The sequence below is a fragment of the Phodopus roborovskii genome, unplaced genomic scaffold (genome assembly GCF_943737965.1).
Source record: "Phodopus roborovskii unplaced genomic scaffold, PHOROB, whole genome shotgun sequence".
Classification (NCBI taxonomy): domain Eukaryota; kingdom Metazoa; phylum Chordata; class Mammalia; order Rodentia; family Cricetidae; genus Phodopus; species Phodopus roborovskii.
Genome location: NW_026126418.1, coordinates 35246981 through 35274085, shown reverse-complemented (window position 1 = coordinate 35274085; position 27105 = coordinate 35246981). Strand labels below are relative to the sequence as shown.

At 41.0% G+C, this 27105-nt stretch overlaps 1 protein-coding gene across 2 annotated transcripts; it reads left to right on the top strand.

Moving 5' to 3' along the window:
• On the top strand, positions 1–26109 carry Dhrs9 (dehydrogenase/reductase 9). 2 transcript variants are annotated; one of them, XM_051184533.1, is made up of 5 exons: positions 1–40; positions 12957–13336; positions 14778–15036; positions 18646–18809; positions 26038–26109. In XM_051184533.1, the coding sequence occupies exons 2-5, from the start codon at positions 13015–13017 to the stop codon at positions 26079–26081; spliced, it is 789 nt and encodes a 262-aa protein (XP_051040490.1). In that variant the 5' UTR covers positions 1–40; positions 12957–13014; the 3' UTR covers positions 26082–26109. The 2 variants fall into 2 exon arrangements, with proteins under 2 accessions (XP_051040490.1, XP_051040489.1); XM_051184532.1 differs by lacking the exon at positions 26038–26109 and adding an exon at positions 22159–25082.
• The last annotated feature ends 996 nt before the right edge of the window (positions 26110–27105 follow it).

Below are 27105 nucleotides of genomic sequence, written 5' to 3'. Positions count from 1 at the left end.
GTCACCAGAGGGTCCTGCACCCCCAGGCATCTTCAGCGAGGTAACCGGTGACTGTTGGGTCTTTTGTCCCTTCACTTACCATCTCAACCTAAACTGTCTTTGATTTTTCCATCCTCTGACAGAATGAATCAAGTTGCCTTTCAGCTGTGGTTCAACTGGTGTTCTTTAATATAGAATGAGAATGATGGGAGCAGAGTCCATCTCATAAAGAAGTGAACTCAGTGTGACCCAGGAGCCTGACTGAAATTCTTCCAGGACTCTGAATATCCCGTAGCGTGCTGTAGTCACAGCTAAATGCTCTCTGTGTCCCTCTCCTCCTCTCCCTCCCTCCCTTCATCCTTACAGTCTCTATCTGACACCTTTTGTGAGTCTTGCGACTATTGAGAAATTGGAGAGCACAGAGATCCAAAAGTTGTGGGCATCTTAACAGAGTGCCTCGGGAGGAACAGTGATGGCGTACTGTGGCCTGATATGTGTCTCCCCCTGCTTTCCCATCAACAGTTTCCAAGAGCACATGTAGACAACACTAAACTAGAAAAGAAAAAATGTTGGAAATGAAGAAAGGATCTTCTTCTCCTTCTTCTTCTTCGTGTGTGTGTGTGTGTTAGTAAAGATTTTATTTTTTTGACATATTAATTCCAGTTCCCCCTTCCTCCTCTCGTTCCGATCCCCTCTTTTGCTCCTCAGAGAGAGTAAGGCCTCCCATGGGGAGTCAACAAAGTCTGTTCCATCACCATGTTGAGGCAGGACCAAGGCCCTCTCTGCTGTGCCTAGGCTGAACAAGGTATTTCTCCATAGGAAATGGGCTCCAAAAAGCCAGTTCAGGCACTAGGGATAGATCCTGGTCCCACCGCCAATGGCCCCATAAATTGCCCAAGCCACCCACTGTCACCTGCATTCAGGGGGTCTAGTTTGGTCCTATGCAGGTTCCCCAGCTGTTGCTTCAGAGTCAGTGAGCTGCCACTGGCTCAGGTCAGCTGTTTCTGTGGTTTTACCATCCTGGTCTAACTCCTTTGCTCATATTGTCGCTCCGCTCCTTTTTCTCTTTGACTGGACTCCAGGAAATTGGTTCAGTGGTTAATTGCGGCATCTGTTTTCATCAGTTACTGGATGAAGGCTCTATGCTGACAGTTATGGTAGCCCTCAATCTGATTACAGGAGAAGGCTGGTCCAGGCACCCTCCCTCTCCACTATTGCTTAGAGTTTTGTCTGGGGTCATCCTTATGTATTACTAGGAATTTCCCTTATGTATTACTAGTGTTTCTTGATAATCCTCTATCAGGCTCCCTCTATCAGAATAATTCAAGAAAGGATATTTCTAAGGTGCATGCACACCCTGGGTTCTGGGTGGTCAGTTAAAAACAAACAAACAAACAAACAAACAAACATCTCTGCTCTACGTCTTATGATAAAGTGACTTGGTATTTCAAATGCCCCCACGCACACTTCATTTTTGGCACGTGAGGTAAATAACTCTGTAAAGCCCCATGACACTCTCAAGCCAGAGCTACAGCCCAGAGCTAGGGCTGAGCTTTTTATCTTAGTGTCACTCAGCACGTATTAGATGCTCTGACGTACCCTTGGCTAGGTGAGGTATGACGTGAGGAGAGACTCTGTCACCGTCACTACACAGTGTACCTTCACATTTGAAAATGGTGTCCATCTTTTAGAATAAATCTCAGTGTTTCAATACAAGGAAAATTTGTTGCTTCCTCCATTTTGAGAAGAGAGACCCTGATCATGAATGTCACTTTCTCAAGGGACAGAATTTTAAAACACTAACATTTTCACCCAGAGTAAAGCTAACTGTGGCTGAAAGAAATATCCTGAGGATTTGGAAATGCTTGTGGCACTGATACACACATCCACTCTATTCTAAACTTTCTTTCAAGCTTTGTGACCAGGAATTATATAACATACAACATACAATCCCTTCCAACTAGCAGTTACTATTTTGTGGCCGTAACCGAACAAATAGATTTAACTGTGATTCCTAATGTGATATTACTGTCAGGAAGCACACAGGCAAACATTAAATGTAAGAGGACCTGGGATAATGAGTATTCATTAGCAAAGATGCTTAGCAAATTGGTTTAGTTTAAGAATGTTTTCCTTAGTCTTGAGTGGGTTTGAACACCTGGGGAGGCAGGACAGCTGCTGATGTGAAGCCCCCGGGGAAGCATGAGTGCACTTATCCCAACACACACTGGGTGTGGCTCTGCACCCTCCCACTGGGACTCAGGCAAATCGTAACTAAGGAAGCTTTGCTTCCTACAGTTATGGGAGGGAACTCACCACTCCAGGACACCAACTACTACCTACCTCATCCCAACTGTGTCATCATTGTGGTCACCACAATTCTCAACAGAACACCAGATTCTCAACAGAACAATTGCATGTAGGGGTCATTGGCTCCTTTTTAAATTCATTTCGGATTTTTCAGGTGCTGGCTCTAATCTTCCTCTTCAAGTGAGTACACTTCCATATGTGTATGAGCTCATTTGTGTCATCAGGCTCCAGTGAGAAGGAGAGCAGATGTGTCTGAAAGGCCACCTAGGCTTAAAAAAGAAGAACTTCTCCTTCAGTAAAAAGGACACCAAATAAAAATGAGTTCTGAGTAATGAGCCATATATGCAATATCCAAATATAAGAAGCACATGTGTTCCACGGTAGTCACTATTAGGAACACTTGCATAAGAAAACTCACAGCCATCACTAGATGCTTTATCTTGGCACAGCAACTCAGTTGTTGATCCAGAGACTGCAACAAAATTGAAGGTAAACAAAGATTTAATAAACTCCCAGTGTTTTCTGAAAGAGAACCTTCCATGGAATTATGTAGACATATAATGAGGCTGGGAGGAACCATTTAGAAAGAGCTTTACTATCTAACAAAGACTTCAAACATTAGCGTCTATTTTTGTCTTGTCACCCACTTGTTATCAGTAGAGGGAGGGCAACTAATAGAACTAAAATCAAAGGAGTGTATTTTAAGTTTCTTACTAAGAAACCCAAAAAGAGAAGGCAGAAAGCAGAAGTCGAACAGTGTTTTCTGACAGATGCTGACACATGGTTCCTACGCTAACTCTCTCCAGGGCCAATGAAGATGGTAATCAGTCTCCCCTCACAGCTCCTTCTAAACCTCTGTTACATGGCAGAGATCTTCTGATAAACATCTTCATTCCTACTAGTGACTGACAGTGTGTTCATTTCCCCACACCGCTTCCCTCTCCTCTTACACAGTTTAAAGTTCCAAGAGAAATTCAGTTCTAGACACCTTTTAGCAAACATTCTAATTTGTGATATTCAGCCCAACTCCCAAAAGATCCTGAGGATTAAATAAGATACATGTTATGAGATTTATGAGATATGACCCTGAACTTTCTCATTGTCTAAACTGGAAGTGGAGACATTACATGATTGTCCTTGTCATTCTCTTCCTTTGTCCTAGAGTTCAGTGATCTCAGAGATCAATCCAAGTAGCATCAGAGCCCAGGAGCCAGAGTGGATCACTTTCTTGTCTTCCTTCTCTTCTTCCTATTGCTCTTCTGTCACAGATCACACAGACAGCACAGAGGTGATAGAGAAGTAGGCACACAAGTCTAAATGCCAGAGCCCAGTGGAAATTAATACAGTCCAGCATAGACCAGAGGAGTCTGTCCCAGACTCACCCCAGAATCATAGCTTGTGCCTTGAACCAATTACCCTACGTTTCTGAATCCAACTCTTCTCTATGGAGATTTACTTATTTATTTTGGGTTTTTTTGAGGCAGGCTCTCACTGTTCTGCCCGGGCTAGCCTCTCTCTTCCTTTTATCTTTGACCTCTGAGTGTTGAGATTATAGACATGAGTTGCCACACCCAGCACAAGAGGAGACAATTTTAGCATGAAGTTTAAGATAAATATTTATAGGTCCAGGCAACAGCCTAGAACAGGGTTTCTTAAAATTTTCCCAATATTAACCCCTTTGCATCCAAGAAATATAGATCTATACAGTCCCAGATATATAGATCTGTAAAATGGGCATACAAAGCAAACACATACTGACAAATCATAAAGAAATTTATTTTGAAACAATACTCTTGGGTACACAATTATTGAAAATGAAAACAAATTTACCTACTGATGACAAATGTGCTTGATTATTTAAAAATAAAGAAATAAGTCTTAGCCAAATATGTGATACTACAGGCCACAGAATCTTCAATGTTTTTCAGAGTTGACTGATATTTTCATTTTTAATTGTGAACACTGAGAATGTCATTTGGCATAAATATGGAGTGCAATATAGCAAAAACTTGTCTAAGGCCATTTCCAAATTGTTGAAATTTTTGTCCTAATCCCAAACCCAAATTCATTTCATGATTTTCTTTTTTTAAATGAAACTCAAGTCAGCCAACTCAAACACTGATTTTTGAAAAGGATTTGCTTATTTTATTTTTGTGTGTAAGAATGTTTTCCCTGAATGTGTACATGAATACCTGGTACCTTTGGAAGCCACAAGAAGGTGCCAGATCATCTAGAAGTTGAGAGCCACTGTGTGGGTGCTGGGAACTGAGCTTACAAGAGCAGCAAGTGATGTTATCCACTGAGCCATGTGTCTGCCCCTTCAAGTAGTGATTTTTATAATCAAATGATCTAGCACAATCCAAAGACATACCAATGTGATATTTGCACGAGGGAGAGTGACTGTAAGAAAATATTAAGCCCGGACTTTGTGTAACTGAACTACTATGTTCCAAGGAGTAGGAAAATCTCCCATGTATACTGAAAATTCTGCACATTTTCACATACAATAGCCTTGAATCTGAGCCGAGGTGTTTTAGGCAGCATTGGCTGGCATTGCACTCACAAGCAAAAGCGTGTGTGCTGTGTGTTCAGAACCACAGCTACAGTGGAGCCATTCAATGCAACAGGGACAAGAGCCAGCCTAACAACCTTGGATCTGTTATGTTTGGTTTTGAAATAAATTTTAGTCATTGTACATTCAAAACCATTTTATTTATTGTGGCTCTTAAAAAAGAATCCTACATTCAATTACAATACCCTGTGTTGCATCTTTCCACGGTTCAGAAAACTGCGGCATTCAACCAATCATAGCTATTACTCACATTTGTACCTGACTTTAGTAACCAAAGATCTGAGGAAAGTGGATTTCCTAGGAGCATTTGCTGAACTCTACAGGGTCAATTTGCTACCCAGCACAAGCTGCCATGGCCCCAGCCCAAAAGACTCAGTCAGAATCCAGGCCTTACAAATGTTGTGAGTGCTAATGTAGTCATTTCTAAATCTACAAATGGTATTATGTATAATTTGGTTTTTTTGGGTGCCTTCTATCCTCATAGTAAGAAAAGTAGATAGATAATTTTTTTAGATTGCCAAAAATGAGTGCTTGCTAAAGCAGGATATGAGCAATTTTATAAGCAACAAAACCTCTCTGTTAAAATCATAAAAATATAAATACTCATAGAGGGAACATCAGTAAGAGAGCAATGACTGGATTTCCAGAGAAGTGATCCTGGGTACAGGGACACTCTGAACCTTCCAAAGAAGAACCTCTGTGTCATCAGTTCTCAAGTATGGGCAATTTTGTCTCCTAAGGGACATTTAGCAGTGTCTGAAGAAATCTTTATCAGAAGTGTTACTGGCATTGAGAGGATAGGATGCTGCTAAGCATGCTGTAATACACTAGCCAGATTTCACATTGTTAGTTATAAAGTCCAAAAATATCAAAAGGACTACAATTGGAAAGCCCACGCTGACATATGAGCAACAGACAGAGCAAGCCCTTTCAGGCAGGGGAGGTGGCTGGTTCTTCCCATGTAACAGGCATTAAACTATGATAATTCATCAGGTACTCTCTGACAAAAATATCCTATCACTGTTCTACCAATGGGAAAGGCTCAGAGGAGATGAGGTCTGAACTCCTGGACACTGCTCTAATGCTGGGGGCCAAGGGACCTGCACTCTTAGTAAACAGTTTGTTGTGAGAGAAAATGAAAGATACAGCTGATAAACAACTAAATTGCTAGTGTTGGGGAACTGTGGAGAATTGATTGGAGTTCATAGGGAATGGTTGAGGCAGTCCTGTTAGTGGCGTTACTCATTTACTTCTCATGTAAACTGATTGGCTGGCTGTCAATTGCTTTCCCTATACAGGTCATGGTCCTGAAAGCCCTGACCTGAGACTGTTATTCACAGATGGTTTCTTGGCTAAAGTACTACTAGGGGTCAAAGATAGATGTTGGTTTGTTACTATCATAGACCAATGACCTAGAAGAATGCAAAATGCAGAGACAAAAAACAGAACTAACATTTTTAGATGATAATAAATACAGGCTTCACAAATCAATGATCCTCAAGATCAGGATTGGAAGTCCCTAGGATTCCTAGGACACCAACCTCTGTGATGACCCTCAGACCAGAGGGGTGCACAATGACAATGCAATTTCCTAGGATGTATCCTTAATGATTAAAATGTTCCCTCTCTGCTTCTTGTCACCAAGGAAAACTGTGTTTGTTTAGGGAGGAGGTTAAATGGGGAGTGGAGAAGACAAGGCTGAGGAAGGGTTGCTTAGGTTTGAGTTTTTCCTTTCTCCTAGTGATTATAAAAACAGGCTTTCCAAACAACAGAAGGCAGGTGACCTAGTATCTCAGGTCACTCCAAAACCCTGGCATTTTGTTTTATACATAGAACCCAAAGCAGTTCAATAAAGTCTTTATATGGGAGGTAGGGGCTTCATTTTTCTCTGCCAAATTTTTACTTTTTTGTTTCAAAATGTGGTCGTTCATATAGGGGAGCTTGACTCCAGGGCCCCTTCACACATAGACAACCAAATCTGGATTCTCAAACCTCTTTAAATCACCTAGTGTGATTTAAATACCTGGTGTAAACGCTGTGTAAATAGTCACACTCTTGTTCAGGGGAAAAGAATAACGGAAAAGTCTGTGTTCAATGGAGATTCAGTTTATAAAACTTCTCAAAGCTTCAGTTGGTTGAATCTGTGTGTGAAATTTCACAATCTAGAGTCTCTAAACATTAGCATTTTGTTATATATATATATATATATATATATATATATATATATATATATATGAACTTTGTATTTGTTTCATTAGATTTTTGTTTGTTTGGTTTTGCTTTTGAGACAAGGTCTTACTATGTAGCTCTGGCTGGCCTGGAACTCACTATGTAGACCAAGCTGGCCTTAAACTCACAGAGACCTGCCTGTGTCTGCCTCCTGAGTTCTAGGATTAAAGACCTGTGCCCCCACACCCAGCCTGAATTTATTGAAAGCAAGTTGAAGACATCCTGCATCTTAATCTCTGGACAGATTATATATAAATTATGTATAAATTATTGAAAAAGCAGGACATTTTCCCTAATATAATTTTCCAAGTAAAATTTATCAACGTCACTGATTGTTTTTTTCAAGTTTTACTAGTTGATGTAGTAATGTTATTTCTAAGAAAGGGAAAATGTTTACCTATCTGCCATCACATGTTATATTTAATTGTCTTGCCTCTTTAGCATCATTGGTCCTTTCTTTTTCCTTCATGACTGATGGTCTGAAGAGCACAGGACACATATTCTGTAGAACTGGAAGATGTTTCTCCATGCATGACTAGCTGGGATTTGTGCAGACAGCACTGTTCTGTCTTTTCTGGTATCAACCAGGGAGCTCATGATATTGGCTTGCTCCATGACTAGGAATACCAACTTATATCACATTGTTAAAGTGACCTCTCAGATTTCTTCACTGTGAAATCACTATTGTCCTCTTTTTACTTAGTAATTGTCTCTCGGGGACATCCTTTGAGATTCCACACTATCATTCTAACGTCCATTGAGAGTCCTTGCAGGAAACAATAATACTGATTTTCTAACTGCATCCGTCCTTTGACACTTGTCAGTTGGCATGACTTCCTTTGCTTTATTTAGTTGCATATTGATGTTCATTAAAATGACTAAGTTCACATCATAGTCAATGACTTAAGATCCATTACGATTATTATTTGCTTTAATACTCAATTGTGTCATACTTTGTGAGTAAAGACCCTTCCAACTGGCTCTTATACGTTTTTGGTATGTGCCCAACATTATTTGAGCCTTTTCTTTCTTTGTGGCGTAAGACATTCTAGGATCATTTTATTGTTCCCCAGACTAATTTAATCCTCATATTGGCTTCTCCAGAGATTATAATATTGAGAAAATAGGCTCTAGGGGCCTTGATCTGTTCATTGTTCTTAGGTTTTCTTTATGCTTTCTCAGGTAGATCTAAGTAGATAGCTGTCTATTTACTTATATATCTATGCTTACTTCAAAACCATGAGTTGATGCTGTGTCTTCTCTCTAATTCAACTCCACAGGGACCATGCCAGCATTTCCTCCCTTTGCATCTTTGTGGCTCCTCTCTGAGAGTGTAAAACCTGGCACCTGTCAGCCATGAATACTTACTCATTTTCCCAGTCAAGTAATTAGAAGTGTGAAGATTGTCTGTTGTCTAGTTGTGGTGGATGCAAGGATTTTGAGTCATTTTACTTGTTCTTGTGGAAATACATGTATTTGGGGATGAAGATAAATTATAGAAAATTTTGATTTACACAACTGTCATAACTATGGCTGTCTAGAACCATAAGTACTTTTCAATACATGAAATAAAATACACAGACTTTTAAAGGAAGCCTATTTGCTGAAATTCACCAAAGATATTTTGAATGTTATCTTTCATTAACTCATGAATAGTACAATGGAAGCAAGAGTAATAGGCATGTCTTTAATCCCTCTCATTCTGAAGGCAGAGGCAAGCAGATCTCTGTGAGTTCAAGGCCAGCCTGGTATATGTGGCAAGTTTCAGTAGCCAGAGCTACATAATGGGACCCTGTCTCAACAAAACAGGGGGGAGGGACATACAGAATATTTTGAGATAAATAACATAAAAATACCATGGCTGAGTGATGGTGCACACCTTTAATCCCAGCACTAGGGAGGCACAGGCTGACAAATCTCTGAGTTCAAGGCCAGCCTGGTCTACAGAGCAAGTTCCAGCACAGCCAGTGCTACACAGAGAAATCCTGTTTTGAGAGACAAAAGCAAAACAAACAAACAAACAAAAAAAAAAAAAAAACCTGTGCTGTAATCGATAGCAAAGTCTCAGGTCCTGCAAATGTTACTGAAGTGTGTTACTAGCTTCATAACTGAAAGATGTGCTGTTTCAGTAACAAAATAGAAAAAAAAATATATAGAGATTCCTTTCTCTGTCTAAGTGGACCATGCCTTGAATTCTAAGCACAGACTATCTCCAAGCTCGACACGAACCCCAAGAGGCTTTCACTGATGTCCAAATCCTCCATTCATCCTAATTCAAACCTCTTGTGTCTGGCAACTCACACCACCACAGGAATAGCACCCTCCTTCCTCATGGCCTCCAAGGCTCCTAGTCCCCTGGGAACTAACCCACCAGTCATTATCCGTGAACAAAGGAGGGCCTGGTGGGGGGGAGGGGGTGAGATGACGAAAGGCACAACCACTCTGAATGTCAGAGGTTGTTTTTGTCCGAGGACTTTTAGCCTAGCCGCCTAGCACCCTTGGCAAGGCACCTGTGTTGACTCTATCAGCTCAGCTTGCACACTGCCGGGCCCCAGCTACCAGAGAGTTCAGAGTTTCCAGTTCTCTCACATGGGAAGTCATGATGCTCCAGGTGGCAACAGTCTTGGAAAATCACCTGGTATCTTTGAACCTGTTTTATCTTCTAGAAGTGAGACAAATAATGTGTTCTCCACAAGGCTCGTGAGAAAATCGAGAGAATCGGATGAGAGTCTGTGCAGCGCTCCAGAGGAGAGGGCTTTGCCAATCTCACCATTTAGCCCTCTCAATTCTGCCCCTGGCAAAGCTGACGACAGGAGAAGCTAGTCCTCTAATGTAGGGACATTAAAACCCACAAATGTTTTGTTTTCTTTAAACAATTCCTCTGGAAAATTTGATTTACAATAAAATTAGATAGTTTAATATTCAATAGCTATCAAGGGCAGGGGCAGACTTAAATAAACACTAACTAATTGGATTTACAAGTAAGAAATGTCATTAAAATGTGTCATTTCATAAGTGCTTTCTGCTTCTCCCCATAATTATATAGTTTATATTATTATGTATTTGAGAAGCAGAAACCCTGCTGCATGGACATTTGTGTGCAACAAATCCATTTATCTATTCCTACACACACACACACACACACACACACACACACACACACACACACATTTGGGGAAACTAAAACAAATTATTAAGTAAATTAAACCTGTTTTTAAGTACCTAAAATTGTACCACATCAGCTATATTCCCATGTTCCCCATGTTTTAATATTTCTCTTTGGTTTAATATCTGTTAGTAGTTTTATTGTTGTTGTTGTTTATTTCTTTGTAAGTATTTTAGGGAAAAAAGATTAAAGCAGCCCATTTTTCCCCTAAGAAGTAAAGAAAATGCACTGAATTATTTTTATCTTAAATATACAATTGCACTGAGCACTGGTGGCACATGCGTTCAGTCCCAGTACAGGGAAAGCAAAGGCAGGCAAATCTCAGTGAATTCTAGGCCAGTCTGCTCTATAAAGGGAGTTCTAGGACAGGTTCCAAAGCTACAGAGAAACCCTGTCTCAAAAAAAAAACCAAACTAAATAAATGAATGAAAATATATATGATTGCTTATAAAGTGGTAGAAATTAAGTAAGCATATATATATATATATACATATATATATATAATCCTATTTATGCATTTGCTTGTAGACACATTTATTTATCAAAATACTGAGCCACATGTAATAACAGTTACATTTAAAGTGGACTTAAAGAGAAAAAAGGAAAGGAAAAATGTCTTGTATCCAAAAGTAGGCATGATTCTGGAAGCATCCACACAGGTCTGCACTTTAGTCCATATTTATTGTGTTTCTTCTGTGAGGTATTCCAGGCCTGTGTGAGTCTAAGGGAGAGTGAATCAAGGACAGAGACACTATTTGGGGCTGGAGAGATGCCTCAGCAGTTAAGACCATGCACTGTTCTTGCAGAGGCCCCAAGTTCATTCAGCACCCACCTAGGCTATAACAACAGCTTTGGAGCATCCCATTATCCCTTCTGCCTCTGCAGGCACCTAAACTCCATTGCACATATCACACACACACACACACACACACACACACACACACACACACACACCAAATCCATTCCTATACACACATGCACATGCACATGAATGCACACACACACACACACACACACACACACACACACACACGTGCATAGTTTAAAACACAAATCTAAAAGAAGAAAGCAAAGCACACTGTGTAGACACGGCAGGGAACTTTCTAGGCCTCCAGGCTGTGGGGAGAGTGCTCTTTCCAAAGGCGATGTTCTCCCTGGCTCTCTTCCTTGCACTGACTTAGGCACTAACACAGTGTTCCTGTGTGGAGAGGGAGCTGACCTCTTCTCCTGTTTTCCCTCTCCAGAAGTTAGAAGGGCAGGGCTGCCATGACCTCAGACATGAAGCAGCCAGAGAGAACAGCAGCAGCCTGCCCTCTGATTCTTTTGGCTTCCTCCTACTGGGTGGAGTGCCACTCCACAGGTGCCAATGCCACGGTAAGCATGGCGTGCTGAGGGAAAACAGAAGCACGGGTCCCGGAGCAAGGGTCCAGGAAGCCCTTCTCCTGCTTGATAGTAGACACTGAGCTACTCCCTAGTCAAAGCAAAATTCATATTTCAGTTGACTCTCTTCTAGGTAGTTTGGTCAGATTTACAGTATAAAATTGTTTCATTTTGTCCTGTTTATACGTGCCTTTATTTTATTTTTTTACAAGAGGTTAGTATTGAAAACAGAATTTAAAGATTTGAGACACCTTACTCTTTAACTTCCTGGAATCTCTCACTTCTGTCTCTCGTGAATAGAGCAGCAATACTCTCTGGGCCACATGGAAGGGGGACTCTAACACATTGACGAATAAGAAAATAGAACTGGGGTGGTGGTGACACAGGTCTTTAATCCCAGCACTCAGGAGGCAGAGAGAGGCGGATCTCTGTGTGTTAGAGGCCAGCCTGGTCTAGGGAGCAAATTCTAGGACAGAATCCAAAGCTACAGAGAAACCCTGTCTCAAAAACAAAAGGCAGAACAAACAAAATAAAACAAACAAACAAAAAACAAAACAGCAGCAACAACAACAAAACAAAAACAAAAGAAGAAAGAAAGAGAAACAAACAGAGAGAGAGAGAGAGAGAGAGAGAGAGGAAGAAAGAAAGAACGAACAAATCACACCAGGAATGTTTTCTTAGTGAACAGCTGCACTAATGCTCTCCTGTCCTGGATTCTGAAAATAACTGGGAGTCTGGCAGAACAAGAAGACTGAACTAAGCAGAGCAGTTCTCAGTCTGAGGATCGTGACCCCTTTGGGGGGGGATAAATGACCCTGTCACAGGGGTCACTAAGACCATCAGAAAACACTGATATTTACATTATGATCCATTGATTCATAATTACAGTTATGAAATTGGAATGAAAATAATTTTAGAGACCACACAGCCGCAGGAAGGTTGGGGACCCCAGCTCTAGGAGATTTTGATCCTGTTTTGCTCTTTGATTTCACTAAGTGACGAGACGTAAGATTTTACTAAGACACTTGTCTCTCAGATGGATGAGTTCTTGTGTGAGGTTAATGCCACTACTCTATGAAACTCCAGTGGCTCCTTCTGCCCAGTGACCTGGGCCATCTTTGCTTCTACTCCATTTCTTTCCATCTGGATTTTTTTCTGAATCCTTCTTGGTTGGCTTTGTCAGTGTGTGACCTAAATGACCTGTCTTTCCAACAAGCAGCTGAATAATCATTTTAGTATCTATTTGTCTGCTCAAATCCTCATATTTGTCAACATGTATTTGTTCTAATTTGAATTTTCTTTTTAATTTTGAACATCCAGGACTCCATCTTTTATTGTATATGAAAGAAGCATCCCTGTCACATACAGGGGAAAGAAAATGTTGTTATTGTTGTTTTGGGTGCTGGCCCTCCTGTTCCTCTGTGCTTTTCTGTGGAATTATAAAGGACAACTGAAGATAGCAGACATCACTGACAAGTACATCTTTATCACTGGATGTGACACGGGCTTTGGAAACTTAGCAGCCAGGACTTTTGATAAAAAGGGGTTCCGTGTCATTGCTGCCTGCCTGACCGAGTCTGGATCAACTGCTTTGAAGACAAAAACCTCAGATAGACTTCACACAGTGCTTCTGGACGTCACCAACCCAGAGAATGTCAAGAAGACCGCCCAGTGGGTAAAGAGCCATGTGGGGGAAAAAGGTAAGAGAAGAGATCTGCGGGATAGAGCAGTTGGGAAATCAGGAAGTAACTAAATTTACAAGCAGGGTTTCCCGCCAGCCTGGTCCCACAGCCGCGCCAGCCCCAAATAACACACAGAGACGATGTATTAGATATGAAGCTGTTGGCCTGTTACTAGTGTTGCTTATTGGTTAGCTCTTTCTTAAATATTAACCCATTTCTATCCATCTACGTATTTCCACGTGGTCTTAGCTTACCGGAAAGGGCCTGGAGTTCTGCTCTCTCTGCCCTACATGTTGAATCCCTTACTACCTATCCCTCAATCTTCCTTGTCTCCTAGTCCCGCCTATCTTGCTCTCCTATTGGCCAAAAGGTCTTTATTCATTAACCAATAAGAGAAACATATTTACAGAATGACATCTTCCATCAAACTAAAGCAAACTAAAATGAGTTCAAAGCTTAAATGGTTTTTCAAGAAAATGTCTCCTAAGGCCCAGCAGCACATTTCTTAGTCTCCACAGAGCTGAGTAATTCCAGTGTGTGTGAGATGTGCCTTGATACACTGCCTTAAGTCTCAGCAGGTGAATCTAGAACACAAGTAGATGCCCTAACTGTCCCTGATTTTCTCCGACAACATCACAGCAAATGGAGTTGAGGTTCAAATCTATAGGAGAATATGGAAACAGCATCCCAGTCACCACTCCGATTACCTGGGACAAGCATCTCAACAGATGAGTTCCAGAGTACATACGTAGTTAGTGGTAGAACAAGGACCCAGGAATGTGAGGGGAAAGCTCCTAAGGAGTTCAAGTTATCCACTGAGCAATAGACATTCCCCTCTGCAGTGGATTTTGTTATATAGCTGCACTCTGAACTGGGGGGGGGGCAGCTTTAAATATTGAAATATTCTCATAGAAGATGGTATCAGGGTCCACAAAATGCATGTGCTTCAATAATATCTTTAGCTCTAAGCCTCTGAACCTCAAATGCAATGATTTGATAAAGCCTCCAGACAAATTTGAATTCACTTTTGTCAATACTATATATTTCCAATCAAGAAACAGCCAAGTGGATAACTTATTTTTCTAGCAGATTTCAGCATAAAGTAGGTTCATATCATTTCTCTGTCCATCCAGAATATTTTATAAATATACACTGGCTGCACCATCTTGAAAGGCAGGAAAACAGACCAATTTTCTCTACATCTGAGATGAGAAATCAGAAAGTCTGCCTCAAAAGCATAAAAGAATATGACACTTGGAACCAGAAATAGAATAGCAGTGAGACTGAATTCCAGTAACTACACATGAACAATCTCAACTTAGTCTCTCACTCTGTCAGCTACCACTTTCCCCAAATGCAAAAATATTTCAAAGCAGGAATGCCTATAAAGAGAAAGAACTGTATTTCCATCAGAGATGCCCATAGAAACGACATCTCCTTCCCTCCCTCTCTGCCACAGGACTCTGGGGGCTGATCAATAATGCTGGTGTCCTTGGAGTGCTGGCTCCCACTGACTGGCTGACAGTGAATGACTACAGAGAACCCATTGAGGTGAACCTGTTTGGACTCATCGACGTGACACTGAATATGCTTCCACTGGTCAAAAAAGCTCGAGGGCGTATTATCAATGTCTCCAGCATTGGAGGCCGGCTTGCATTCTGCGGAGGGGGCTACACTCCATCCAAATATGCGGTAGAAGGTTTCAATGACAGCTTAAGGTAAGGTGAATTAATTAGAGTATAATTGCTGCTAATGCATCCTGGATACTTAGTACATATGACTATCCTTTTTAGCGCTTTCAATGTATCTACTTGGCCAGGGTTATACAGCTCATAAGTAGTAGAACTAAGATTTGAACCCAAGTCTATATTGAGTCTAACTGTTTTTACTTTTTTTTTTTGTTTTATTATTTTATTTTATATAACAAAGTCCAATTAAATGAAAACAAACATTTATAGGCAATATTTGGGAATTTGGGTGTCGTTCTTTCCAAACTACTTCCTGCTGGTAAGGGGCGCTGTCATGACGGATTTGAAGAAGATTCAGAAATCCTGGCTGTAGTCTGTAGGGCTGCTTTGTCCAGCTGTTTTGAATGTAGGATCACCTTATACTCTGTTTCAGACGGTCTGGCATGATCAAACCACATTAGTCTGGAAGGAATCCACATCTTTTCATTTTCTGTGGAAACAAAAATAGAAATCCTTTTCCCCAGTAACTTGTCCTTCAACTTAAATTTTGGAGTCAAAGCATTTTTTTAATTTATTATTTTACATGTCAATCCCAGTTCCCTCTCCTTCCCTCACTCCCTCCCTCCATCCCTCCCTCCCTCCCTTTTACCCTCTCTGCCCTCTCACATGCACTCTAACCACCCTCCCCTCCCATCCCCCCACCCCAATTCCATATGTAGGGGAATGCCATCCAGTTGGGTCATGTAGATCTGACAGGTCATGTGAAGTAGGGACTAGGGCTTCTCTCCTGTCTCTAGGTTAAGGCAGTTATCCCTCCATGGGGGATGTGTTCCCAAAGTCCTTTTGTGCACCAGGGATACATCCTGGCTCCACTGTCTGAGGTCTCTTAGACTGCTCAGTCCTTCTGGCTGAGACCCATATTCAGGAGGGCCTGAGTCAGTCCCATGCTGGCTTCCCAGCTATCAGCTGTTTTTACTTTTTGTATTAGTGCATGATGCCCATAGTGGGGTGAGTTTATAGTCAACAAGTCAAATTTGTCCAGTAGAGAATCATCCAGGGTTGGTCTTGCTAGTGTTATTTCTGGAAGGTGCTAATGGCATAGTACCAGCTTATTTATACCTCCAGCAGAAAAGCATTAGTTGTCAACGGCTTCCTAATACACTCTTCCTGGTTTCTGCATCTGTGTCTGGTGGGAAAGGCAGGAAAGGGATGCTTGACTTGTCTTACCTAGAACCAAAACTTGTGACTATCAGTTCAAAGCCCATAAGTGCTTCTTCAGTCAAAGTTCTAAAAGGAAATGACAGCACATTAAAATTGTGTTAAGAGAACGGAGCTTATTTAAAGGACAACTTCCAAACATGTGGGAAGTGTGGAGAGAAATCCCAAAGGACAGGAATAAGGGTTAACATCAAAGGGCATTGCCATCCAAGGACTAAGGGATGAAGAGACATGGAATTTTCTAGAACCTAGAGACACAGAGGCTGACAGCCCAGCTAAAAGATGAAATAACCAGTGCTGACACTGCATGAGGGATCACTAATCTCATTTGCTGTACTCCCACTCCTGATTCTATTAGGCTGTGTCCACCAGGTGCTGGGGTGCATTGAGTGCAGATGAGCCCTCTGCAAGCCGAAGGGACTGCAGAAGTAAATGGAAGTCAAGTCAGTTGAGCCATGCTGAGACAACAAGAGAAGGGAAAATTGGTATTGGCTGGCTTTCAATTTCCCCAATTGCTTGTTCAATTGGTATTTACTGAAGGCATATGTTAGAGTTTATACTCTATCTAGGAGTAGCTTAATAATAAAGAGGATAGATGGTCCCACTGAAGTTAATAGAGGCCGATAACTCTGTTATGCCACATGATCTAGGTGCCAAATCTGAGTCTCCTAAGAAATAAACACAATAAAATTCTTCTAAAACATTAACATGAAGTTGAATGGCCTGGAGAACTCGTCAAAGACACATCTTTTGATGAGGGTGGGTCTGGGATGTGAGCAGAGAGTTTTTCTACAGTTACCAGATGGTGCTGATGGCTCAGAGATCATCACACTTCAAGTAACAGTCATCGCAACCTCTCGCAGTCTCAGCTGACCTATCATTTCATTCTACAAAAAGCAATATCATAACAAAACGCTAGTATTTAAAAAGATATTTTGACTGGAGTGTTTGTAGAATCTGTTGAGTAGCTAGGCATTGTTTGAAAGTAATCATCAGGAAGTGTTTATGTTTTTATGGACCATAGAACTGGTATTTGACATGGAATTATGCATAGAGCCTTGTCCAGGGGCAGTCAGTTCTAGAATGTCTACATATAGAGAGAAAGATTGAGAGACAACAGTCCAACAGAGAGGACTGGAACTCCAAGGTTGTAAGCATATTGGTTTCATGTTGTCATAGCGACATGTAGGCCACATAAGCTTAGCGGAGTGGCCTGTCTCCTGCTCCTGTGTCATTTTCACGAGTACATAGGAAAGAGATTAAATACCTCCTTGGAACTGTCATTTCCCAGATCCAACAGACATCAGTTGACAGATGAGTAAAATATAATTAGGTTGAAAAAAAAATCACCTTTAAGATTTTAATGTAGCATGCATTTCAAAATCTCTCATAGTCAAGCTGATTTACATTGCCAGTAAAATATATTTCAAATTGTGTAATAAATAATTTTGTTGCTAAAAAGCATAATCTGGAAAGAATTGGATTACATTTTATGATTACAATTAGAGTTTATTTTTTTTAAACAAATGCCTTATGATGAGGAGTGGGGATGTAGCTTAGAGGCAGAGCTCTCACCTAGCACTACAAGGTTCTGGGTTCAAGCCTCAGCATGGGTAAGATGTCTATAACATGAGTAATTGCCTCTTTATACATTCCTAGTGGAAATATACATTAAATTTAGGAACTGATTGTTCAAGAACCGGTCTGCAATACATTGTTCAGCTGACAGGAAGGAGTCAACAACATCTCAAAACTGTGACTCAGTAAATATGTAGACTTGAGGCTGTCTACAGTGGTATGAAGGGACAGCTTGTTTCACAGCAGCAGCACGGGGATCAGGATGGCATGCCAGGGATGATGATACTTGATCTTCCAGCATCCTCACTCATGCTGCAATCCGCATTCCAAAACCTAAGGTAAACTTGTCCATCCCAGCTAGTCACTCATCCATTTCCCCATCAGATACTTTTGAGCATAGAGAAGAAGCAGTCTTAACCCAAATGCTTATCAGTTTAACAAAAGAATGTGGCTTAAAGAGGCAAGCACTGGGTTAGTGTGGGGTTAATCAGAGGGTGTTCCGCCCACATCTGTTTCCTGTTCTACCATTCAACATCACTTGACCACCTTGAACTCCAGTTTCTTCATCATCGGAGTGACAGGGTGGAACAAGATGTTTGTTGGCAACATAGTCATTCTGTGATTCTATGAAAAGGATTATGAGAAGCTGGTTAACAAGTAGTAAACATTCTCCAAACAAATTTGAATGAAACAACAACAAAGACTGAGGACTTGATAAAGAATGCTTGCCTAGAATAAAGAAAGCCCCAGATTGGAGCACAGCTCAATGAAAACATGTTTTCTTAGTTAAAAAAAAAAAAAAAAAAAAAAAAAAAAAAAATTCTTTGATTGTTCTTCTCACAGGCGGGACATGAAAGCTTTTGGTGTGCATGTCTCATGCATTGAACCAGGACTATTCAAAACACAACTGGCAGATCCAATAAAGACAACTGAAAAAAAACTAGCCGTTTGGGAACATCTGTCTCCAGACATCAAGCAACAATATGGAGAAGGCTACATTGAAAAAAGTGAGTTTTGGGTTAGATGTAGTTTTGGGATTCACTGTCCTGGTCATCATGAAGGAGTCACAAACACAATGATGGGGATCTTTAATATGGTTTTTAAGTCCAGCACCATTTCTTGCTTCTCTGAATGATTGTAAGTGCTTACTGAGAAACTAAACAATGCCAAGGTTTATGCTAAACACTTCTGAATTGCACCATTTATGCCTCAAAAGAAGTATCGGGGTAGTGAATAGAGGCTTCTCAAGGTAAAATGTCCTTTCCAGGGTGATCCAGTATCTCCTGGTCAAGCCAGATATGAAGCCAGGCAGCCTGGCTCCCAGAGTCTTCATTTCTATGCATATTTCATCTTGTTACTAAACACAAACCACTCATTCAGCATGTTCAATGATCTGGTGAGGTGTCAATGATGAAGAAGACTCAGACTGTGATCCTTACAGCCCACTATAACTGATTACAAAGAGTAACCAAGTAAAACTGAGAAACAATGAGACTACATACACAGCATCAAGAAAACAGATCACCTTTAGGGTGACCCAGAGAGTCAAAAGTGAAGCTGATGGTGCAGTCTCTAATTGCCCCAGAATATAGAGCAGGAAAGGGACCCAGGTGATTGAGAAGCTTTAACAGGAAAGGACATGTTTAAATAAGGCTTTAGATTCCAGGAAATAGTCATTCGGGTGGAGGAAGCTGTCAGGAGTCAGAAATACGTGGAAGGGGAAGAAGATACAAAATGAGTCAAACGAAGGAGTCAAAGGGAGAGAATAATAATAAAGATTACACAATGATGATTAACACTGTGAATATTTACAGAGCGCTTGTCATCATTCTAAGGGCCCCACACGCCCATTTTACAATCCCCAAGCTCTATGGAGTGGATGCTATTACATCCTTCACTTCATAGAAATAGAGACATAGAAATGACATGCCTGAAACTGCACAGCTAGACTTGAACCCAGCATAATTGTGTCATGCATTCTTGGACACTCTAATACAAAGGAAGCAATGTAGTGAAGACTTCGGTCAAAGTTCCTCTTAGAACCTTCCTCCCACCTCCAGCTTCCTGAACCCGTAATGTTTGCTTATATTCCTCAAACATGGACTCTTGCCTTCAGTGGAGCAAGGTCCCTCCATGTCACACCGCCCCTCAAAAATGTGACTGCCTCATTGCTAGTCAAGAACACAGTGAACTATGACAAGGTTCAAGATCAGCTGTTTGAATGTAAACCCAAGACTCAAGTCGTAAACACATATGGAAGTTTTCAGAGTGATAGACAGCACCAAGCACCACCTCAATATAATACACACAAGGAAAATATCCTGAGGGTTTCACTAAAATGTTTATTGACAAACTTGCCAATGAATATCTCTCTGTAAGCTTTAGAGCCATCACCATTAGAAGCTGTGTTTCTTACACTCTGACTCTAAAGGTTTTATTTAGGTCAACTTATCCCTGTTAGACTTAATACTTCAGAGATGAAGTCCTTTCTTTAAAAGAGTTTTCTATATTAGATAATTATGGTGATACCAATAAGTGCCTGTGACTATATCACAAAATTCCATCCCAAAATTTTCCATTCTGGCATATAACAGTTGTATGTATTTATGAAACATAGTGTGATATTGATACCAACAGTAATAAACAGCAAGGTGGCTGGTATATTGATTTCTGAAACATTTATCATTTCTAATGAAAATTGTCTATCAAAATTGTCTTTACTAAGAAATATAAAATAGCACTTGACCCAGTTTTATGTTGATTTGTCATATTAAATATTTCCAAGTCAGAATTTAGAGGTGAGCCAGACTTACAGCCCCAACACAGACCAGAAATTTCAGGTTGCCTTTCTGTGTTTCCCAAGCTGAACAAAAATGTAAACAAGTCATTAACACTTACTACATTCTTTGAACAACTTGTGGCCTCTTAACCAGTACCACTGTCACTTACTATGTTCTTTGAATAATTGAGGGCCTGAGATCTAACATGGTAGGTTTTCCCTCTGAGAAGACATGACTCGACTCAGGTATGTTTGAAAGCCCATGAATATCATATGGTAGTTCCACTTTGTGGTTGTTTTGTTTTTGGTTTTGAGGAAGCCCATACAATTTTCTATAATTGCTGCTTTAGTTTACATTCTCAGCAACCACATGCACAGGGTCTCTTCCCTCCACACACAGGTCAACATTTCTTTTGACTCATTGATGCTCTAAGGGTCCAATATGATGTCTTGCTGTGGGTTGGATTTGAGCACTGGAGCAGTCCATGCACTGTGAATGACAGTCACATACACACACACACACACACACCACTACCTCCCCACCCTTTCCCCACCCTCCCCCATCTATGGCCTTTTGAGAAATGTCTGTTTGGATCCTTCTCATGGTTTAGTCAGATTGTTCATTTTTTGTTTGTTTGTTTGTTTCTGTTGAGTTGTTGGTGTTCCGTTTTATATTTCTTTTTGTATCAACCCTTTATCAATGTATGGTTTGCAAATAATTTTCCCATTACACAAGTTATCTCTTTGTTCCTTTAACTGCTTTCTTTGATGCACAGGAGATTGTTAGTCTGATGCCGGCCTGTCAGTTCATATTGGATTTTGTGATCTGTGCTGTTGGGATCATCTTCAAACCTTATTTCTTAGTACAATTTCAAAAAAGCTTTTACTCTGTGTTTTATAGTTTTAGGTTCTACTTTAAAGTCCTTGATCTGTCCTGAGTTGACTTTTACAGTCAGTACCAATTTCATTCCCTTGCCTGTAGATAGCTAGCCTTTCCAACACTTTATTGAAAGTGTCCAGGTCTCCAAATCATTCCCAATCCCTTGTGAATGCATTTGTCTCAAGGGAATCTTAGGTTCCTGACAACTAGGAGACTTTTCACTTTAATTCAGGACAAAAATGCAGAAATATTCAGTGGTGTGAGTGCCTTCTCCATCCTCATATGCACGCATGAACACTCATGAGCAAGAATGTGTACATAATCATGTTTCTTACAACACAGTACTCTCCAGAAAGGATTAGGAATCAAAATCATGGCTCTCCAGAAGCAAACCCCCATGGACTTTATACAATATCCTTATTCTGTATATAGAACCCAGAAGTCTGGGTCTTCATAAGCCCCTTAGGAGATACTACTGCCCACTCAAGTTTGAGATGAGACCAACTTGCCTAAAGAAGACATCCATCATAGCATCCTTTTCTGGAGAATGGAAACCCATTCCAGTGAGCCTCAATTACAACAGAAAATTCAGAATAAAAGTCCCTGTCATGTGTCTTCCTGTTTGCACCCTAGCTTCCCACTCTGCTTCTCCTTTTCTTCCAAAGAATAAGAGTATTTTTTTGGTCTCTGTTTATAGGTCTATACAAACTGAAAAGCAATACATCCTTTATGAACTTGGACCTCTCTCTAGTGGTAGAGTGTATGGACCATGCTCTAACAAGTGTCTTTCCTAAGACTCGCTATTCTGCTGGAAAAGATGCCAAGACATTTTGGATACCTCTGTCTCACATGCCAACAGTTTTACAAGACTTTTTATTGCTGAAGCAGAAAGTAGAGCTGGCAAATCCCAAAGCAGTGTGACTCAATGGACCACAAATGCCTGCCCCAAGCCTCGAGGTTGACTGATTTCAAAGACTTACCATTTCAATCTCAGTCTTTACCAGACCCAACATGGGCTCATTTAGAGCATGTGTCTGTTTATAAAGGAGGGTGTCCCATGGTCCCTTAATAAGGACAGAGAAAGAATATCATACATGTCAGTCTTGCCTGATACTGAAGCCTTGGTAAGATGAAAGGGAAACTGAAAGACTTCTCCATCCAAGATATGTGTGCTGCTACCTGGCCCTTGCTGGTTCAGTAATCCAGAATGTTAAACATCATCTTTTATCAAAACATTAAGAGATAAGAAGTCTTTCGTAAGTGGCCTGGTGGCTCTGGTAGATCACTGAGAAGACTCAGGCTGGCATTCACTAGGTTCTGATAAACTTTAACAGGAACAAGAAAGTGACAAACCGCACTGTCACACAAAGCACTGGTATGAACCGAGAGGTGGTGAAAAACAGAGGAAAAGAAAAGACAGGAAAGGGAATGAAAACCAGGAGCTCCAAGACAAGCTCCATACTCCAGAGGGACATAGAAGATGCACTACAGCGACTACTATGACATTATCCCAGCTGGTCCTAGTCCAGGGAGCATTTCATGTCTGGCTTCATCTGTTTGAGTCAGCCACATCACGGCGGAAGTTCACAGTTCTGTTGGCCACAGCCATACCTCATTTCAACGGCCAGGTTCTTGGCTCCATTCACAGCTTCAGAGTCTGTGGCTTGCTGCCCTTTGACTTTCCAGATGTCCCAAGGCTGCCAAGATCTGCAGAATCTGAAGGAAACTCCTTTGCCGATCTTCCCACCGTATTAGTCCAATGGCTCAACATGCTAAGTCTGTCTTTTATTTGCCTTTTCTGGGATCATTTTGATTTTTCTTATTCTTTTAAGTAGCTACAATTTCCTGTTTCTTCCAACCAAAAACTAAGTGACCTGCAGTCCCCTGTTAAGATCCAGCTTGCCAAATGCATTACCAGCTGCCCAGTGTGCCAGCTGCCCTTCTGTAACACTTTTGAGTATGTCCTCCTTTGCTATAGTTCTGCCATCAGCTTCCCCTCAGAGAAGGCTCAATGGACCCCAGTGGTTACTCTTCACCTGTTGGTTCAGAGATACTGTGAAGGAGCCTGCTGCCATAGTAAGCCAGCCTGAGCCCCGGGATCCCCAAATAAGTCAAGAGAGTGTCAAGAACAAATTCCTCGTTTCTGTGGCTGAAAGCGGGGCATGTCTAAACTGTCCAGACTAAAGAAAATCTCTTCCATTTAAAATATCTTCAAAAACCCTAAAACATCAGTGGGCAGCTCAGCCTAGTGTATGATGAGGAAAATTCCCAGGAAGCTTCTAAGAAAAATGCTCAAATTTCACCCTCCTCTGTGGTATTAGTCCTAGCAGTTCTCAGTGGTGTAAAATATCACAGACTCATTTACTGATGTGGAGAAAATAGCCAGCCATTCTCAAAATGAAAAAAGCTCTGGTATCTACAAGCGACTTATATCAATTTTAATCTAAATGACCACTTCCTGAATTCTTGCATGCCAAACAAGACAATTCTCATTTGTTTTGTTTTGTTTTGTTTAACTTACTTATTTTTATTTTATGTGCATGGGTGTTTTGCCATGGGTGCTGGGTTCCCTAGAACTGGAGTTTACAGACAGTTGTGACCCACCATGTAGGTGCTGGGAATTGCACTCTGGTCCTCTGGGCGAGCAGTCATTGCTCTTAACCCCTGAGCCATCTCCAGTCCAACAATTCAGATCTGTACATTTTTCCTTAATTAACTCTGGTTATTTTCACCCTTGCTTTTGTTGCTGAGGGTCAAACATCCAGGATCTCACTCAAGAGCCTGAGCTACACCACTAAGATATACCACACCCAAGCTTGTAATTTATTTTTAAAAAGGAAAATGTTTATAGTTTCCACCATGGTTTATGAAGCATTGTGCTAGCCAAAGCACTGTTACCACCTGTCTACCGATTCTCTTGTTGGGACACTTGCCAGAGAAAGATCCAGATCCACAGCCAGACAGGGTGCCTGGAAATAGGATATAACCTCAAATAGGTCAGGCAAGGACAACTCAACCCTCTGTCATTTTCTGTAGTCAGTACCTTCCCTAAAGTGACCCACTTCACTTCCGTCAGAGAAATTGGAGTCAGAAAGGATCCCACTATGGATCTGTAGCCTATATTGTAGACAACAGCCATCTAGTCATACATAGGGGAAAGTTTACTCTCTGTCTTTGGTCTGGTTTTCCTCCTCCATGGCAGTTATAACTTGAGTATGTGCAAACCAAAATGGCGGTAACTGGGTTATGAAACAGACAATGCAGAAAAAAGTCTTCCCACTAGAGTAATAATAGGAAAAGTAATCCAGCTGGCGATTCAGTGGATACTCTGTGCATGTCAGAGTCTTAGTACAGTCTCTACGTGTTCCAAAAACAGTTTAATCTAACCCTCACCATGTCTCAGTCAGCTGTGTATTTTAGACATGGGGAAATGAAATCATAGCCAAGTGGGTAATTTTCTATATTTTAGAGTGCTAGTCATCTTGGGCCAGGACTCACCCAGATAGCCTCATTCCAAAGACCATGTGATTGTAGTATATAATAAAGAATCCAAGGCTTGCAGAGTCTTCATAAACATTGATTCTGATTGTACAGAAATAAAGCCTTCATTAAACAGTCTAACATTAGTCTTAACTGCTCAGTGACGATCATAAGTACATATGGACATAGTTTTTGAGAAAAGTGAAGATATACTCATTTCTGTTTTTATAAATTCTACTTTCATTTCTTCTCACTTATGATAAAATAACATGAGCATTTATACACAATGTCTCCTATCTTAGGGGTTTAGGGACTATATTTCTGAATTTCTTTTACCTGTTTCCCTTTTGACACCTCTTTTCTTTGTTGTTATTGTTGATTTTATCCACTTGTTACCTGCTTGAGGAATTTATTTGTGATCACTTTTCATTAATATCAATAAATAGCTTCAGTCACCTCTCCTCACCCACCTAAAAAGTCTTTTAGCTTTTAAAATCAGACAAAAACATAAACACAAAAGAGCATATTAGCAAAAAAAATCATTAAAAAATGAGCAACACAAATACCAAGTTTCTTATTGTTGCTTTATCTTGGTTTTGTTTTTGCTTTGAATTGAAATCTTGGCAGACTGTCCTGGTCCCTGCAGCTAGGGACAACCTAGGAACTCCAAGGACAGACATCTCCAAAACGAGCTCAGATCCTCCTACTGCACTGTAATCTAAGAAAATGCCAGTCTGCTGCTGAACCTTATACTCTGACAGGAAGAGATCAAGTCACCCAGTGTCTGTGTCAGGAACATGTCCTGGGGAACGTTCGCAGTTTCACACGCTTCAGCTCCAACCGTGCTGAAGAGTGAAAGTCACCACTTTCTAATTGCCTTGCCAACTTGCTCCAGCTTCTAAAACACTTTTATTATTTTTGAGTCAAGGCTTTTAGAGGAGAGGGAAGAAAGGGCACCCACTCCCACTTCCATCATCATAATAAGGGTTTTCATTTATTGAACTTTCCAGACCAGGCCAAACCCCAGCCCAGAGTGACATCTGTAAAGTCGTTACAGTTTTTACCCAGAAAATGCATTTAGTGTTCTCTTTTACAGATAAAAAACCTGATATCCAAAGTCTTCCACCTATAATAATCTGAGATTCCTAAATCCCCCATCCTTGAAGTGTTTAAGGAGTATGGTTTTTCTGCCTGCCGCCTGGCCTTGTCCTGCCGCTGCGCCAGCCCCAAATAATACACAGAGACTCTGTATTTGATATTATGCTGTTGGCCAGTTACTTGTTTCTTATAGGCTAGCTCTGTCTTAAGTATTAACCCATTTCTATGTATTTCCACGTGGTTTCATCTACGGGTGGTTTCACCTACCTGGGAGTGGGGCAGGCGTCTGGTCTCCCCGGTCTCTCCATGCTGACTCCTCCTTACTACTTCCTCTTTCCTCCTTGTCTCCTAGTCCCTCCTATCTTGCTTTCCTATTGGCCAACAGTGCTTTATTCATTAACCAGTATGAGGAACATATATACATAATGGCATCCCCCATCATTGAAGTGCTGTCTAAGAAACAAGAAAGAAAGGGGGAGGAAGAGATGCATACCACACAATGAGTTTTAAACTCATGGCACTTCCTTTGAGTTCTTTCTGGCACACCAGAGCCACCGTAGATTAGCAATTTGCAAACTCTGAGTACTGAAAATTAGATAAGACAAGTCTCTTGGCTAAGGACTCCAAATACTTTCTCCATTGCTTGGAAGTATTCTCTTTTTCATATCTATGTGGGGTGGGATGGGGGAGAGAAGAGAGGGTTGAGTGTACCACACACACATGTGGAGATCAGAGCATAACTTGTGGGAGTCAGTTTTCTCCTCCCACTATGTGAGTCTAAGAGTTCCACTGTGTAGAACTCAAGTAGTGAGGCTTAGCAGCAATTATTGTTACCCACTGAGCCACACAGCAGGCCATGCCCTGGGACTCTAAGAGGATGGCAGACAAAGGTGAGCCAGTGCTTCTCTTATTTCCTGCTCCAACCTCTGCTGCAAGAACCAGTGTAAGAAACTCAGTTTCTCTTTGTGAGCATCAATGTAAACCGGCATTTTCATGTTTCACAAATTGCTTTCAGAACAAAATTAGTAAAAGTTTTCTAGTCAGATCCTTAGTCTCCAAACCTTCA

Bases quoted from the DNA above. Each gene is read 5' to 3' on its own strand.
- Dhrs9 (XM_051184532.1), top strand. From the start codon at position 13,015: ATGTTGTTATTGTTGTTTTGGGTGCTGGCCCTCCTGTTCCTCTGTGCT. The intron at 13,337-14,777 runs GTAAGAGAAGAG...TCTCTGCCACAG, and splicing joins GAGCCATGTGGGGGAAAAAG to GACTCTGGGGGCTGATCAAT. The intron at 18,810-22,158 runs GTGAGTTTTGGG...CTCTGTTTATAG, and splicing joins AGAAGGCTACATTGAAAAAA to GTCTATACAAACTGAAAAGC.